A 17,469-nucleotide genomic window follows, 5' to 3' on the forward strand; every position below is an offset into this window, starting at 1 on the left:
CCTCCCCCTTGCTGGGAGAGAGAGCGCTTTCCTCCAAAATTACACCATTTTGGGATTTCATGCATAAACAATTATGAACACCCTGTACTTAAAAGGATTTTCATTATATTAAGACTTAGTCTTTTGTTAAATGTCTACAGATGTGGTAGCATCAAGAATAATTAACAAGACCCCTCCCCAAATCCCACTACCCAGGTGTGCTGTCTGCCCTGCGCATGCGCCCTTTTATGCGTGAGCAACATGGGGCTTCCTAGGTTGTATCTCATTGCGTCACGTCGCATGCCTAGCTCCCTGTGGCAAGATGTTCCTAATTCTCACTTGTGCCCATCCGGTTGCTGTGATGTGATGCTCCGTGAGGTTGTCACCATCATAGTTGTCAGGAGCACTTATAAAAAATGGAGTCAGCTCATGGTAATTTTGTTCCTGCTTCTGTTCCACCCTTCATATGAATTATGCTCATGATAATTTCCTAGAGATTTTTTTAATCTCATTTTGTAGCACTGCACCCCCCCACCACCACCATGCACTGTAACACGGAGTATCCTAGGAAATCCTCAGTGTGCTGTGCCGATGTGAGCATCCTCTGCTCCTCCGTCCCCTAGGGCCCAGGCAGGGTCTTCAGTGTGCACAACAGTGTGGGGGATGGAGGCCACAACCTGGCTGCTCCAGGTAAGAAGATCACACTCTGAGTTTGTGCATGTCTCCTCTGCAGAAGGGGGTGAATGAGCCCTGGGAGGGCTCTAACCAACCTGGTTTTAGAGCTCTGTGAACTCACACCCTTGCTCCTGTCCTGGGTCCTTAAATACTATCTTTTAAAGAAACGCATGTCACTCTTGTATGGATGTTAGCAGTAGCATCTAGCAGAAAAAACACAAGGAAGGCAAGGGACAGCGTTTTTACACGTGCCGAGCACGTGCCAGGGACGAAGCCAGGTGCTTTCTCAGGCATTACTAACCCCCTGTAATCCCCACAACAGCCCTACCTACAACAGACATCAATGTTCCCACTTTACAGATGAGAAGCTGAGGCTCTCAGGGAGACAACAGCCCAAGGTCACCCGGCCACTGCAGAGCTGGGAGCCAAACCACGTGTACCCAACTCCCTGAACCTGCTTTCTTTCCATCACCTGAGCCTGGAACCGAGGCTAGCTCTTCCCTCCTTCCTCCCAGGTGCCAGTTTTCTAAGGAATAAGAGGACAACCCCGGAACAGCAGAGATGTCCCCACCGTCACATTGAGGGGGGAGCCCTGCAGAGGGAAAGTGGAGCGGACGCGCCGGCTCGCAGGCAGCAGAGGGCGCTGTGGGCCCAGGAAAGGGACACAACCCAGCGGCTGGTTGGGGTTGGGGTGGGGGGTGGCAGGCAGGGAGCAGGCTTCTTCCCTGGCGGCCTGGGTCCCCAGAGCAGAGCGACCCCCAGCTCAGGATGCACCCCGACTGGTAGCTCACCAGAAACTCACGTTTTGGACTTGTTTTTGTGGTTTCTAAATCTTTTTCTACCAGTGGGGCTCACGATCTGGCTAATGTTACAGACCTCATCTCCACGGTGGCCAGACCAGCTCGGGGCCCACCCAAGGGAGCCCTCATGCCAGCGTCTTACTGTGCTGGTCAATCTGCTCTGCGAGGGAAGAAGCAAGGGCGGAGGGCACGGAGGGCATGACCCCTCCCTGTTTCCTCCGACTCCACCGGAACCGGTCCCGACCAGCCCAATCACCACCACCCAGCCAGCTTCAAATTAACTGAAAATTATGGGCGGAACATAAACAGAGCATCACCAGCTCGAGAGCTCGCCGTGCCAGGCGCTGCGTCAAACCCTTCATGCACATTCCCTCCCTCAGTCCCACCCCACCTTATGTGATAGAACCATTATCATTCCCCTCCCCCCTTTTACAGAAAAGGAAACTGAGGCTCAGAGTAGCCTGAGGACAGACATGCGGTCAGCACGAGGTGCGGCCAGATTCTGAAGCTGGGTCTGCTGCACCGCATTCTGTGACCCACCCCACACCCCACAACCCCCCGCACTGGGTCGAGTTGGTCCTCCGTCCTGGATGGCGGAGGGCCGAGATCTACTCATCCATCCGCCTGTTGGGCAAGCAGGTACTTAATGCCAGCTGCCTCCCAGAAGCTTGGGAGGCTCATCCTTTTATGGCCCCGAAGCCTGGGCTCTGGGCAGCAGCTACAGGGCCTCCCCTCAGAGGCTGCTCCCCCCTTACCTTAGCCTGATTTCATATATATTAAAACACTGGGGGAAGACTGGCCCCAAGAAACCTACGGTGAATATGGGAACCAGACAGGAGGTTAGCTTCCAAGACCAGGGTAGAAGCAGCCGAGGTACGTGGCGCCACTCAATGGTCTTGGGCATTTGATGGGGAGCCCAGGAGAGTCAGGAGGCCAGGAGTTCCGACAGCTGTTAAGCTGTGCGACCTGGGGCCCGTCCCCTACCTTCTCTGGGAGCCAATTTCCTGAGTGGCTGAGGAAGGGGAGCTTCAATCAGCCCTGCAGCTTCCCTTTGCTTTCGCAATAACCACTGATTGTGTTTCCTACCATCCCACTCACCTATGACCTTGGGCCGGTCACTTGACCACTAAGCTTTGTTCTTCCCATCTGTGAAATGGGCATAAGCAGTGCCCTCCTAAAGCACTGTCTTCATCATGAGACATAAGGTACAGGGCACATCAGGCCTCACACATCATCACAGTGGCTAACTACACGCCAGGAATACAGGACACATGAGCACAATCAGAGAAACACGATTCCTGAACCCACTGGGCTGCAGTCCATCCAATCCCCTCGTATGATGCACTTGCTGTGGAGAGATGATTCAAGTGGGCAAGCCGGTGTGTTGGGTCCTGTCCAAGTGCATTAGTCACCGGTGGCCTCCTCTGCTCTGTGGACTCTATCAGTCCTCTTGACCCACCCTGGCCTCGCCTCATCCTTGGGGGGCTGGGGGTGTAGACAGAAGAGTCCCAGGGGCTCCAGCTGGGGTGGGCTGATCACCAAGTCTCAGAGCTGCCGCCTGCAAGGGCCTTTATGCATCATCCCATCCCACCCCCTCGTTCTTACAGATGAGGAAGCAGAGGCCCAGAGAGGGAGGTGACTCACCCCGAATCACACAGCTAATATGGGACAGAATAGAGACTCAGATTTTGCTAAAAATGTTCCACTGCAAGAGAATGTCAACCAAGGACAGAGCCAGAAATGCTGGAGTCTGTGCGGCTGCCCATCTGTCCTGCCAAGCCCCAAGGATGTGAGGAGGGCTCCCTGGCTGCACCTGTGACCTGGCCAGGTCCCGACTCTGGTGCTGTAGGCGGGGATCCGGGGGGCACCGGGGAGGTACCTGCAGCCATCAGGAGAATAAGGCTGCCCGTTCCGAGCTAAACCAGAACAGACAAGGCTGAGATGCACCTGCTGCTCACAGGAGAAGGGAGGCCCATCACTTCCTGCCTGGCGACGCCAACACAGGAGGACAGCTCAGCAGCCAGAGGACACGCTGGTCCCAGAGATGCATGCTGGTGTCACCCAGCGAGCACACCCAGACCCAGCACCCTGACTTCAAGGGCTCCGGCAGCTCCAGTCCCGACAGGAGCATCTGGGTGTCCTGCTAATGCCTGTGCCCCGGGCCTACAGGTACCTAGCAGGCTAGCACCAGTAGATAAAAATAGTTGCTGAACTTGAGCACCTTCCCTCCAGGTGCTGGGCCAGTAAACCACCCAGAAACCATGGACGGGGGCCACTGCCAGCCCCACATTAGGTGGCAGGAGACCCAGACTGGAAAACTGATGGCAAAGTCCCCCTGTGCTGCGTGTCCCACTAGGCGGTGTCCCAGGGTCTCAGACCGCTCCGTATCCTTGAGTAGGAGATACTGTGTGTGTGTGCATGTACCTGTCCTTCTAACGGGAGTAAAAAGGAAGAGTTCACTGTGGAATAAACGAAGATACGGAGAAGCATAGGGGAGAAAGTAAATACCCTCAGCATTTCCACCCTGTTTCACCATGGGGCTTCACCTCCAGAATCAATCTCTCGATCTCTCTTACACACACACAGACTCAGATAGCTGCACACATGCACACACACAACTGGGTTCCTACTGTATAGATATTTTCCCACATGCGTTAAAAATTAGAAAAATGTTATTGTCATTTTCGAGGTCATTAATCATTCGTCTAAACATGGTTTTGCATTCCTGAACGCCGCTGAGTTATTTAGCAGTACAATAATCGAGTTCACCTTGTGCCTACAACATGGCACGTGGGTGCTTCCAGGCTCCCTTCTGAATTACACTGACTGAACCATGGGCCCTGAACTTCTGGGCATCCTTGATTTATCTCCAGAGAGTAAATCTCTGGTGTGAAAGTACGCAATGAAAGGGTACCTACGGGGGCCGGGGCGGGGGGGGGGTGGGGGCGGACAGGCTGGCCATGGGAAAGCTGTTCCCAAGGTCGTGGAACAAAGTGGCACCTGCTCTTACAGCCGGCCCTATGTGAGGGGCTAGGAAAACCCTCTAGGGCCCTGGGCACTGCATTCTGGGTCTGCAAGTGCCTGCGCTCTGGCAAGATGTTAGCACAAATGCCTGCCAGGAGGTCCTGTGGTTGTCTCTCCTGGGACACAGGAGGTACATTTTTAATAGCTGGTGGGAGTGAAATATAGCATTTTAGTGACACTCTGATTCTTATTTCTCCTTACAGGCTAAGAACTTAAGAAAGCTTTCCTCCTCAGAAGGAAGCCCTGGGTCCTAGGATCTGTGCTTGTTATGATGAAGGTAAAAGAAGGTGTAACATTCGTATTTAGGGGGAGCATGTACAGGTCTGTCTCCTGTTTCCTCCACTGCTCTGCCTGTCTCCTCCTGTAGCTCCTCGTCATCTCCTCTCGGAACTCCCACAAGTCTCTTGGCGATTCCCCAAATTCCTCTGGTCTCTCCCCTCACACCCATCTGGCACCTCATACTCAAACATTCCCTGCATGTCTGACTGTGCACAGACCCTTCGGTGTCTTTCCAAACTTCAGATGAGGCCCGAGCATGCTCTGATATCTAACGCCCTGCAGGCTGGTCCTCAGACCCCTCTGCAGCTCTGCATCCCACTCCCTATGCACCCCAGTGAGCACCCTCTGTTCCAAACACTTGTCACCCATGGCCTACACGAACATTCTCCTCCAGTTGTGTTTGCTCATGCTCATCACTGCCGGGAAGCACTGGCGAGGATGTACACATCAACCGCTCAGGTCCAGGGACCCTGCACACTGAGGCTCCTCGCTCAGCCCAGGAGGCCTCTGCTCTCTGCTCGGATCTTACAGGCAGCACAATGGTGGCACCTCCTCTCCCAAACGCAGATCCTCTCCACCTCATCCTACTCTCTGGCCAGCTGCACAGCCCCAGGAAGAGCGATATAAGGGAGATGCTTACCTTTTCACCCTTCTCTCCTGGGAAAAAAGGTCCTCTGCCCTAGAAAAGGAAAGCAGGGGGTCAAGATTTACTACAGAGCATCTCCATGTATGATGTCACGCATGGAAGCACCACCTAGGGTCTGAAAGGGTTGTCATCAGCTCTGCCCAGCATCTTACAAAAGGGATGATAACCCTTACTTGGGGGTTCATTCTCGTGGGTATAACCCCATTTAATTTTACTTAGATGTCGGGATGTCTGGATGGCTCAGTGGTTGAGCGTCTCCTTTTAGCTCTGGGCTCAGTGGCTGAGCGTCTGCCTTTGGCTCAGATCATGATCCCAGGGCCCTGGGATCGAGCCCCACATCGCGCTCCCTGCATGGAGCCTGCTTCTCCTCTGCCTGTGTCTCTGCCCCTCTCTGTGTCTCTCATGAATAAATAAATAAAATCTTTAAAAAACAGTAATCTTCCTTAGATGTCATCTTTACTGAGACGTCATCCACCTACTACACAACTCACCTAAAGTACACAATGCAATAGTTTTCAGTGTATTTACAGAGTTTTAACAAGCACCACAATCAACTTTAGGATGTGTTCATCAGCTGAGAAAGAACTGCACACCCTCAAGTGGCCACCCCCGCCCCTGCCCTCCCACCTCCCACCCAAGGCAAACACAAATCTATTTTATCCTTATAGGGTTGCCTCTCCTAGACATTTCATATACACAGAATCATATGATATGTGGGCTTTTGGAGCTGGCTTCGCAGCCAGTGACTTCTCAGCAAAGTGTTTTCAAAGTCCACCCATGTGTATCATGGATCGACACTCCGTCCTACTGCAGAATAACCTGCCACGGCTTGAAGGTAACACACATCTCGTTTATCCGTTCGTCGTGTGATGAACATTTAGGTCGTTTCTACCGTTTGGTTATTATGAGTAATGCTGCGCTGAGCATTTGTGTACAGGTTCCGTACGAGCATATGTCTTCATTTCTTTCGGGTACGTATCTAGAAGTGGATTGCTGAGTCACACGGTGATTCTGTTCAGCCTTTTAAGGACGGCCAGACTGTTTTCCAAAGCAGAGGCACCATTTTCTACCAGCGATGCCCAAGAGTCCCAATTTCTCCGGCTTCCTGGCCACTCTACCCATCACTACCAGTGAGGTCCTTGGGTCTCTAACCATCACCACTGACTTACCTATTTCTCTCTTCAATTATGTCACATTTTGCCTCATATATTTGGGGCTCCTGCGAGGTGCACATATGTCTATAACTGCTCTCAATTTCTGAAAGACTGACAGTTTAATCAACATAAGACACCCTCTTTCTTTCTGGAAATTTTGGGTTTTAGAGTCTATTTTGTCTGGTATTAGCACGGTCACTCTGAATTTTTAGGTTTTCTATTTTCAAAATTTATACTTTCCATCCTTTTACTTTCAACTTATTTGCATCTTTGAGTCTAAAGTGTATTTCCTGGGGCACCTGAGTGGCTCAGTGGTTGAGCATCTGCCTTCAGCTCAGGTCGTGACCCTGAGGTCCACGGATCGAGTCCTGGATCGGGCTCCCCGTAGGGAGCCTGCTTCTCCCTCTGCTTGTGTCTCTGCCTCTCTCTCTCTCTCTCTCTCTCTCGCTTCTCTCATGAATAAATAAATACAATCTTAAAAAAATAAATAGAAAGGATATAACCTGTAGACACAATAGAGTTGGGTCTTATTTTTGTGTCAGCCTGAAAATATAGCATGATTACCGACAGAGTGAGTTTTATGTATGCATCTTACTTTTCATTTCTGCCTCCTGTCTTTTATTTTTTCTTTATGGTTTGGTTTTGGTTTTGTTTTTTGCATTAAGTATTTTTTAGTGCTACATTTTAGTCTCTTTAGTGGCACTTCCCCTGTACATTTTGAACCATTTGGGTAGAGGTTGCTCTTGGGATTACCATACACACCGTATCTTATCACGACCTACTTCAGATTCATACTAATTCCACTGAGATTTCTAAAGACCCGCTTCCCTACGTGGTTCCAGTGCCTCTTCCCCCGATCTCATGCCTGTTACTACACCTGTTTGCTGGACGCCCAAATGCACACTGTCATGATGACCACTTTGAGCTTGTCATCCACTGTACTCTGGCCTCCACCATCCCTGACAGTCAGTCAGTGAATGATCTTACTGCCCTTTCTCTGAACACGTTGACTCATTTTATTTTTCCTCATGCTGCTTTCAAAAGTTTGTCTTTTGGCATTTTGGCGACAATCTTTCTAGAATAGCTCTCTTTGTGTCATCCTGATTAGAGTTCACAGAGCTTCTTGAATGTGTAGATTACTGCCTTTCACCAAATTCGGGATTTTTTTCCCCCACCATTATTTCCTTGACTACACTTTCTTCTCCTGCCTCCCTCCTTCTGGCATTCCCATTAAGTGCACTCTGCACCCCAAGGCTCTACTCATTTTCCTGCCTTCCTTTTTCTCTCTAGTCTTCAGATTACATAATCACTGTTGAGCTGTTTGCAAGAACGCTGGCTCTTCCTTCAGCCAGTTCATACCTAACTGTTGAGCCTCTCCACTGATTCCCCTTTTTTCCCTTCCAGTTGTAATTTTAAGCTCTAGAATTTCCAGGATTTTTTTTTCTTTAGAAATTTCTCCTTCTATGGATATGCTGTGTTTGCTGACATGCTGTCACAAGACCTGCCTTGCCTCCTTTAAGAATGATTTCCCTTTGTCGTCTATCACTGTGATGGCTACTTTGCAGGTTCTGTTTGCTCATCCAATCCCTGCTCCCCAACCCAGGCAGCCCCTGTTCCCTGCTTCTTTTCCTGTGGGTCACTGGGATATTCTGGGGAAGCACACACAGTTCAGTCGGAATGGGAAGGAGATAAGAGCCAGTCAGAAAGAAGAGGCGAGGGGAAATCCAGGCGTGGAAAGACAGCGAAGTTATTCCTGGTAGAGGAAAGAGCATGTGCAGTGGCCGGTGTGAAGTGAACAGTTTGGGGACTCCAGGCTGCCAATCTGGGTGCACAGAACCCAGGGGTGGTGATGGGGGTGCAGGACAGGGCTAGAACGACAGCTGGGGCCACCTTGGGAGGAACTCCCGAGCCCACGGAGAGGAGCTTGGACCTCCGAAGGCAGTGTGTAGCTCTGTTTGGCTTCGACTAGGTGTTCAATGCATTCTAGTGGACAAGCTCGCTAGGGGAAGCATGGGGTCGCCCACACCAGCCCTATACTCACCATGTCGCCTTTTTCTCCCTTGGGTCCAGGAGCTCCGAGCAACCCAGTGGCTCCCATGTCTCCCTGCAGAGTGGAAACCAGAGAAGAGCCCTGGGTCAGGTCCTGTGACAGGCTGACTCTGTCACTGCCAAGTGCACAGTGAGGCCACGCTTCCCACCCCCAGAGAAGGAGGAAGCATCTATATACTTTTCCCAACGTCTTCATTCCAGAACTAAGAACATCCTGAGAAAGTGAGTGGGTGAACGCAAAATGCGTTCGTCCCCAGGAATGGCCCAGCCCCAAAAAGGGGGGTGAGAAGCCCCAGAGTTCAAACTCCCGCTCTGCTGCTTCTTGTGAAAGCATCATTACTCCGTGGGCCGTAGGCTCTTCCTCTGTGAAATGGGCACGTTGTCATGAGCACACATAACACTGAAAGCATGAGGTGCTTTGAAAATTGCCAGAAGTCAGCCTGGGTCCCCTGATTATGCTCTTTGTACGCCCAGTGTGCCCACAAGGCCCCGGGCCCTCCGTGAAGATGGGGTGGGTGAGCAGAGGAGCAAAGAGTGTTTGCAAGGGGAGAAAATTCACCAGGGCTGCATGTGGGGTGGAGCCGTCTCCTCCCTTGCCATGATCCAATCCACGACAGGCTTGGGTGCCCAGCACAGGAGCCCTCAGTATTGTCTGTTTTTCTCCCGTCTTGGTGTGCAATTTCATCTGGGCTCACCCCCACCTCATACACTCTCAGGACAAATAGCTAGTTTGCTTGGGCCACTCCCTTGGCCCGTCCTGGCCTTGTCCTGCCTTCTTTATCCCGAGCAGCTCCCGCGTATCTTGCTGGACCCCTGGGCCCCTCCACCCTGGCTGTCCCCACAGGGGACCCTGTTCCTCTGTCAATTTTCTCTTGGCACTGGCCTGTGGTCCCTGGGGACAGGGCTCCCTCATTCACTGGAATGTTCCTGCGCCCAAATGGGCTTTGGCACCTGGAGTCTCCAGACCGTGACACGTGACTGGGTAAATGGGGCCACTGGGAGCCACAGGTGTTCACCTGGAGTCTCAACCTTAGATTGGGACAATGTGACCGGTGAGGCTGAAGAGCCAGGACCTCCAATCCTCTCCAAGGAGCCACACTCCCCTCTATGTGTCGGTGTCTTTGTCCTTCCCTGGCATTCCTGCCCCCGGCCTCGTCCTCCCTGCTGAAGTGGCTGCTCAGCCCTGGGTCTGTCCAACCACCGCATGACACGGTCATTCCATAGACAACCGCTGCGTTAGACAAACCTTCTCACCTTTGCTCTCTTCTTCCATCTGACAGTTGAGAAGCTGAGGTGACAGCCTGGGGGCTGCTCAGTGAGGCATAAACCCCTGGGCTCCTTCTCACAAGGGCCACCTGGCACCCAGGATCACTCTGAATTGCCCTCCTTTGGCACCAAGGGAGGGGAGCCCATCAGGTGGGGTGCGTGTGCATGTGCGTGTGTGTGTGTGTGCGCACGCGCGTGTGTGTCCATGCTCCCCAGCCCAGCAGAGTGGCGGCAGAGGGGAGTAGCGAGAGAAAGGAGGGAGAGAGAGGCAAAGAGATGGAAGGGGAGATGGAAGACAGAGAGATAGAAGGGGAGGCATCCTCTCTGGGCATTTCCACCACCACACTCAGCCCTTCTTTCAAACACCAGGCCAGGTAACGGCTTCTGGATTGTGCTGAGCTCTTCTGCCCGCCTGTGTGACCAAGTCACATCTCTCTGGGTCCCAGCTTTCTGAGACCAAAGTAACGATGTGAGAAGGCAGCCCTGTCCAGCTCAGGAAATGCGAGCAGCCAGCGGAGCGATGGAAACAGAGAGGGAGCTGCATGATGGAAGATGGAGGTGGCCCTCGAGGAGGCACCTGGCTTCCAGCAACTAGTGAGTTCAGAAAATTTGTGCAAGAAGAATTTCATGCAACTTAAAGAAATACTACATGCAGGCTAAATAGACTCTTAGAAGCCCAAGCCCCAAAGTTTCTGGAATACAGAAGCCAAAAAGGATTGATGCAGAATTAGCTGACCACAGAGAGGTCAGCCCACTGGGGCAAATGGGACTGGAGCCAGGACTTTCTGACCCAAACCCTTCTAGCTCAGGTCCTCAGACAGAGAAACAGAGGCTCCAGACTTCACGTCAACAAGCTCAGAACAAACACCGCAGGACAGTCATCTAATATGACACTTCATCTCTCCATAGAGTGCACAGCCAAGGTCACCGTGGGCCGCAAAGCACCCCTGAGCTGCGCCTGCACTGACCTTTGGGCCAGGGAGTCCCACGGGGCCATCAGAGCCCTTTTCACCCTAGAGGAAGAAGGACAGAAGAAACAAGAAGTAAGGCTCTATTTCATTTCCCCCCTCTGCCTTCTGCAGTTGGCCAGCCCTCCGCAGGCTCCTAAGCCAGTCTCTGAGCGAGCCACGTGTGGTCAGCAGCTGGACGGGGCTTCCTGCGGCTGCGAGCCCCTGTTCACGAACTCCAAGTACACGGGGTACTTTAGCATCGTCATTGGTGGACTAAAGACAGGGACAAACAAGATGGTACCCACAGGCTACTTTTACCCCGACGATGTCACTGCTTTAGTTAAAAATGCCACGTGGGGGGATCCCTGGGTGGCTCAGCGGTTTGGTGCCTGCCTTTGGCCCAGGGCGCGATCCTGGAGTCCCGGGATCGAGTCCTGCGTCGGGCTCCCTGCATGGAGCCTGCTTCTCCCTCTGCCTGTGTCTCTGCCTCTCTCTCTGCATCTCTTGTGAATAAATAAATAAAAATCTTAAACCTTTTTTTCTAATTTGTATTTATTTATGATAGTCACAGAGAGAGAGAGAGAGAGACAGAGACACAGGCAGAGGGAGAAGCAGGCTCTATGCACTGGGAGCCCGATGTGGGACTGGATCCTGGGTCTCCAGGATCGCGCCCTGGGCCAAAGGCAGGCGCCAAACCACTGCTCCACCCAGGGATCCCCTAAATAAAAATCTTAAAAACAAAGAACAAAGCAAAAAGAACCCAAACAATTGAAAGTGCATAAATCTCACCACCTTAGTAAAAAGGAGGCGACGCCATATCCATTTATGTGCATCTACCACATGTCATTAAAAACGCTCTGGGTACAGTTACATACTTAGCTACTTCATGAACATTTTCTTTTTTAAAAAAAAAATGCATTCATAGATGTCATTTGCGTATGCAAATTAGCTAGATAATATTTTGTCTGTTTGAGCTCACACGGTGGCCATCGGAATGCCTGAACACAGTTCACGAGCACCATGTTTGGGTCTAGAAATGGAAACGTGGACCCAAAAGTACATTGACCTACGAGAATAATGGAAGTGAAAAACTGAATCCAAGGCTTAAACCACTAGAGGCCAAGTCTGCCTGTGACCAGGGATCCCAGGAGAGAACCCTCAGATCTCCCGTGTGCCCCATGTTTTATGGAATTGAAGACGGCGAGACAGAGGCAACCCCATATGATGAGGTGGTTGTTGAAGCTCTTGCGTGTGGCCTCTTCTGGAGGGAGGGAGAAGAAGCCTCCTTCCCACCCACCTGTGCATGGAAAGCAGGCCCAGTAGCCAGCTCCCCGGGCTGGGTGCACCTCAGTGCTCCTGGGCACCATAGCCAGAAAGCACATTGAAGCACTCTGGGCACCATGTGCTACGTGTCTTAAAAACTCAGTATTGTGCACACAGTGGGTGCTTACTGTTTACTGTCAAACAGAAGGGAAGGTTGATGAATAGAGTAATGGGCTATTGGGTGATGCTGCTCAGGCTTTGAGGCTGAGAGTTTGCAAGGTGACAGATCATCTTGAAAAATAAGCCCTTGTCCTGCCGGTGAGACAAGGTGTGTCCTTCATCCCTCCCTCCCAGCTGTCCAGAGCCCACCCGCCCGTCATCCTTCACCCCTTGACCCACGTACCCAATAGTTCAATAATGACCCACCACTTAATAATGTCAGACTATACACACCAATGGCTGAACATATGGACGTGTCAAGATCTGATCCCTGCATCTGGACTTACCTTGTGGAAGTTAAAAACAGGTGGACATTTTTAGTTCAATGGGATCACTGCCACGGGAGATAGCAGCACAGGGAGAGGACTAGGTTGTAGGGTCTTGGAAATAGCAGGTGCATGGCTGCACAGTGAATGATGGAAGGGAGGGGGGTAGGGAAGGGAGCCATGTAGACAACAAAGTGCTCAGGAAAGCATTCCTTGGGGACATCTTGAGAGAATGGCCGGCATGAGCCAGATAAGGGAGGCGGTCCAGCAGACGCTACATATGACAATGTCCCAAGACAAGGAAGGCCGTGACCCCTCCAAGGGACCAGCAGCTCCTGGTACCCGGACACTGGGGGAGCAACGTGGAGAGGGATGGTGCTAGAAAGACATCTGGGGACCCTCTGTGACCACACAGGGTGGTGGGGTGGGGGTGGGAGGGGAGCACCAGGGGGTGTTTAAGTGGGAAGATGAGTGGAAGCAGGGGCTGGACGCCTCCCTGAGCTCAGACTTCTCTCCTAGGAGTCCCTTCCCCCCTGCCTGGGGCCACAGGAGCCTGAGTGGGACTCACCCAGGGCACAGCCTGGTTCGGGGTGGGGGAAAAGCCTGGACAGAGCAGAACCAGGCTTTGGCTGCCTTCCCAGGACAGCAGCCCTGTGCACAGCGCTTACTCCTCCAAACCTCATGACACGTGTGCCCTTCTCCTTTGAGGCCCTTAATCGAAACCCAGGGGCAGGGGAGGGGTGGAAGTCCAGTCCTGGGGGCTCACCCTAGCTCCCTGCCCAATGTCTCCCAGTCTAAGCCAGTGGGCACCTGGCCAAGGTGCTTCCTCCTTCACCCCCACCCAGAAAAAGCCTCAGCTCCCTGGAAGCCTGAGCTGGCTCCTTTGGGCAAGTCGGGCCAGGTTTTGCCAGCCTCACCTGACTCAGAGTTCCTGGGGGCTCCCTGTCTCCTCAGGTCTGGCTCTCGGGGTAGAAAGGAAGGAGGGAGGGGAGGAGGGAGCCTGCCTGCCAGGACAGTGCACATGGAAAGTGTGTCATTCCAGCGAACTTCACCGTGGCTGCACATTCCTTCCTGTCTGCCTCGTGCCCTGCAGCCACTGGGCTCCTCCTGCATGCTGGCCCTGAGCTGGGGGCGGGGGGTACAGCGTGGGACATGACTGCAGGCCGCTGGCCACTGCCCCCGCCTACGGGGTCCAGCAGAAACTCACAGGGACCTTCCCCAGCACAGCTCTGCTTTCTACCATCCTTGTGTGCTTGGTTAAGTTGTTCTGCTCAAAAACAGTAGAAAACTTTTTTTTTTTTCCTTATCAAAAAGGCCCCTGGTCTACAGGAAAACAGAACAGATGAAGGCCCCGGGAACTCAATGAGACGTTCGATCCAGGCTAGTGGATGGTGCTGGTGGTGTTCATGGAAACACCAGCTTGTAAACCAGAAACTAGGTACATCAAACTCTATTTCTATGTCACCTACGCTGAGCCTCCTTGGCAAACCAGATCTGCTCTGACGACTTGCAAGGGCGTGGAGAGGAACCCGCCTCCCACCAGCAGGAGTCCGGAAACCTCAGGGAGACATTAGCTGCAGGGAGATAGGAACGGGTCTGGGGGCTCCCCTCCTCTGAGCTGGAACAGCAAGGAACAAGAGGTCCCAGGAGCAAGAAGGGCTCGCTGCCACCCAAGGCCCCCAGAGCCCGGGGCCGTCCTGCCCTGGCCAGCCTTGTGCATGATGGGAAATTCCCAGCTGCACCGCTGCTCCTGCTGACCGCTCCGCCCTGCTCAGCTCGGGGGCTCCGGGCCGGCAGCCGACGGTCGGCTGTGGGGGTACCTTTTCTCCAGCCGGGCAGGAGCAGTTGATGGTCTTCAAAAACCCAATCTGTTCACTGCCGGGCGTGGGAGGCCGCGGGGGCGGCGGTGAAGGCTCCGTCAGCACGGTCACTTGGCACTGAAAGGCAATCCCAGGGGGTCAGGAGGCCCAAACCTCACTTTTCAGCCGGCACCACTCCCCGGGAACTGAAGGAGCCTGAGCTTGAGCAGAGGTGAGGTTCGGTCAGGTCGGGCGGCAGGGCCTGGGTGCTGAGGCCTTGGAGTCACAAGGGCCTGGGCCACCCTGCCCTCAGCCACGTGGCTGGCCTCTCAGCAGGTGCAGGAGCCACGCATCCCTCTGAGCCTTAGTGTCACCCCCTGCAAAATGGGGACAAGGGTGCGTCCACGGTGATGTGGTGAGGAAGGATTCGATGGGCCAGCTCGGTGTCTCACACCCGGCAGGAGCTTGGTGAGGACTCATTTCTCCACCATCACCAGTTCCCCGTTGCCCTCCCTCTGCTCCCCAAGCCTCACCTGACCTCCTCTCCTTCTCTCCAGGTCAGGCCCACTTGACTCCAAAGCCCGATCACTGGGGGCTTCTACCACCCGTGTCCTGGGCACAGGGCCACCGAGCACCTGCGCAGATGTCATCCACAGCCCTGGGACGCAGGCCCTGTCGCTAAGCCCACCCTCCAAGTAGCCTCAGGAAGGGGGTTTGTTAAGCGGGTTGGGGAGGGAAAGCCTTGAAAGGGAGTGGAGGCACGGAGGCCGAGAGGTCCCTGGGAGAGGCTGACCCACCTGCGGAAAATCAGGAAAAACTCTGATTTTTCTCATTTCCCAGTCCTGCCTGCAAGCTGCCTCCTCCCCTCTGCGGACCAGCCCAGTGCCAGGGCCTCCTGCCATGGGTCGGTCCCTCCCAGGGCTGGGCTGCCAGCCTCTGCTTCCCCCGCCCCCCAGAGCTGGGCCCTACAGCTTGGCCTGCAGCCTGGGACCTCAGAAGCCCCCAGGGAGGCCTGCATGTCCCCCAACCCCCACCCTGGGTGCCCTGGAAACAGCCCTTGCTCTTGATAGACACTGGGCTCCTGTCAGGCAAGGTCTGAGGGTGGCACCCCCAACCCCTGAATGCCCATTCCTGGGCCCTGGACACCCCGTCCCTCGGGAGGGAGCCCATGGACCCACCTCCCCACCCCTACTCCTCCCCGTACGCGGGGACTGCTCACCGGGCCCAGGGGGATATCGCAGCAAGTCTCCAATTCTGCGTGTCGGGAGTCACAGTAAATCACAATCCGCTGCAGGTCGAACTGGAAGGGTAATGAGGACAGGGTGAGTCTAGGGGACGTGGCAGCCCGGAGGCCCTGGCACCTGCACAGGGGTCAGGCCCCACCTGCTCCTCGGGGTCGCTCCCCTCCCTGGGCTGAGCCTCAGGGGGAGTCCACGCGTCACCTACTTGCTCGCCCGCTTCTAGAAGCGACAACCCAAGAGCAAGGCGGTTAGAGGTTACGGGCTAGCGGGCACAGACGGAGGATTCACCCCTGAATCCTCCCCCCCACGCACCTCCTACCCCAAGCCCCGCTGCTGGGTTTCCTTCGAGCTCCCCACTGGTGCCCTCACGACAGGCTCCGAACGGCTGCGAAAAGTAGCCCATTTTCAACCCCTCCAGGCATCTCCTGGTTGCTCAAGTCGACTCCATAAAGTCAGAATGTACCCGTTTCATCCCCTTGAACACCGCGGTCCCTTAACGCACCTTACAAGGGCTTTGGTGTCAGCATGCACGAGTGTGCACAAGCGCACACGTACACACGCCCACATAATACACTCATGCATATGTGCATGTATACGTTTATGCACACACAGGCCCACACGATACACCCACACATATACACACACACACATATATACATGCACACACAACACACACACTCACACGTGTACATATACAACCTACACACAATACACACCCACACATACGTGCACATATACATATAAGCACACACGATGCACACACTCACATATGTGTACATACGCAACCCACACACAATACACACACCCACATATATGCACACATATACATACATGCACACACCACACAATGCACACGTGTACATGCATCTGCATGCACACCCACACAATACACAAATGCACACACCTACATGCATCTGCACATAGTCTGCAGATAGAACCCAAGCCTTCTCTAGGACCATCGAGCCCCAGGCCCTGGCGCTGCCTGCCTTCCCAGGTGTTTCTCTTCACTGCACACTCATGTTGTACCTCTGACCTCACGGTTTCCCACATCCATGCCTTTGCACATTGTCCCTCTTCTTGGAAAGTCCCTAAAGAGCCAGCACACTCCTAGTCACCCCCCAAAGCTATGCTGGCTGCTCTCAGCCCCACCTTCATAACCGCCACCTGAGTGCAGGCCCCGTCACCTGTCACTCTGCACGTCATCCTGCTCATCTGAGTAACATCTACCACGGAACGTCCCTGTGTTTGTGTCTCTCTGTTTACTTCTTAAAATCTGCCTCCCCTAGTAGGACACGAACTCTGCAGGCAGACTGGAGCCTCAACACCAGGACCATTTCTGGCACACGGTGAGTTCCGGAAGCACAGAATGAATGGTTGGGTGGATGCGTGCGTGCATGCAAAACATTTTTTGAAGGGAACCTGAGCTGAACCAGGGGATAGAGGAACGTTTCTTTTACCAAACGCTGATGCTAAGTGCCCCTGGCCTTGTACTCCCTTCACCCTCCTCTGGCTGGCCTCTGCTGTACCTGGAATGTCCCAGCAAACTGGCCAGGCAGGTGGTCGGCCGCTTGGCCTCCCACTCCTGGCCGTGGTGTGCCTGTGGGGGTATGACTCCCCTCCTCACTGACTTGGCTCTGTACAAACACTTAACAATTCCACCCGTCCGTCTGTTCTATTTCCTGTAAGACACCAGCCCACAGACGGAGGAGAAAATGACAAAATGCATAATTGTGCTTTTGAACAAGGCCTGTTTTAAAGACAGGGTCCTGCTTTCTGCATTAGCAAGTGCACACACTTAGCAGCTGGCCCGTTTGGCAAGGGCTGCAGGGACAGGGATGGGGAAGAAAGAGGCAGAGGTG

General features: G+C 53.7%; 1 protein-coding gene across 7 annotated transcripts in view; it reads right to left on the reverse strand.

Annotated features, from left to right (window-relative positions):
- The window catches only part of COL22A1 (collagen type XXII alpha 1 chain), a 260,407-nt gene that overhangs the window by 170,109 nt on the left and 72,829 nt on the right, over positions 1 to 17,469 (reverse strand). For all 7 annotated transcript variants that reach the window (XM_077847369.1, XM_077847367.1, XM_077847366.1 and 4 more), the window contains 5 exons: positions 15,589 to 15,669; positions 14,391 to 14,507; positions 10,841 to 10,885; positions 8,599 to 8,661; positions 5,398 to 5,436 (listed from right to left, as the gene is read on the reverse strand). In XM_077847369.1, the coding sequence (XP_077703495.1) occupies positions 5,398 to 5,436; positions 8,599 to 8,661; positions 10,841 to 10,885; positions 14,391 to 14,507; positions 15,589 to 15,669 (345 nt within the window). The remainder of the gene's footprint in view (positions 1 to 5,397; positions 5,437 to 8,598; positions 8,662 to 10,840; positions 10,886 to 14,390; positions 14,508 to 15,588; positions 15,670 to 17,469) is intronic.

The sequence above is a fragment of the Canis aureus genome, chromosome 14 (genome assembly GCF_053574225.1).
Source record: "Canis aureus isolate CA01 chromosome 14, VMU_Caureus_v.1.0, whole genome shotgun sequence".
Lineage (NCBI taxonomy): Eukaryota > Metazoa > Chordata > Mammalia > Carnivora > Canidae > Canis > Canis aureus.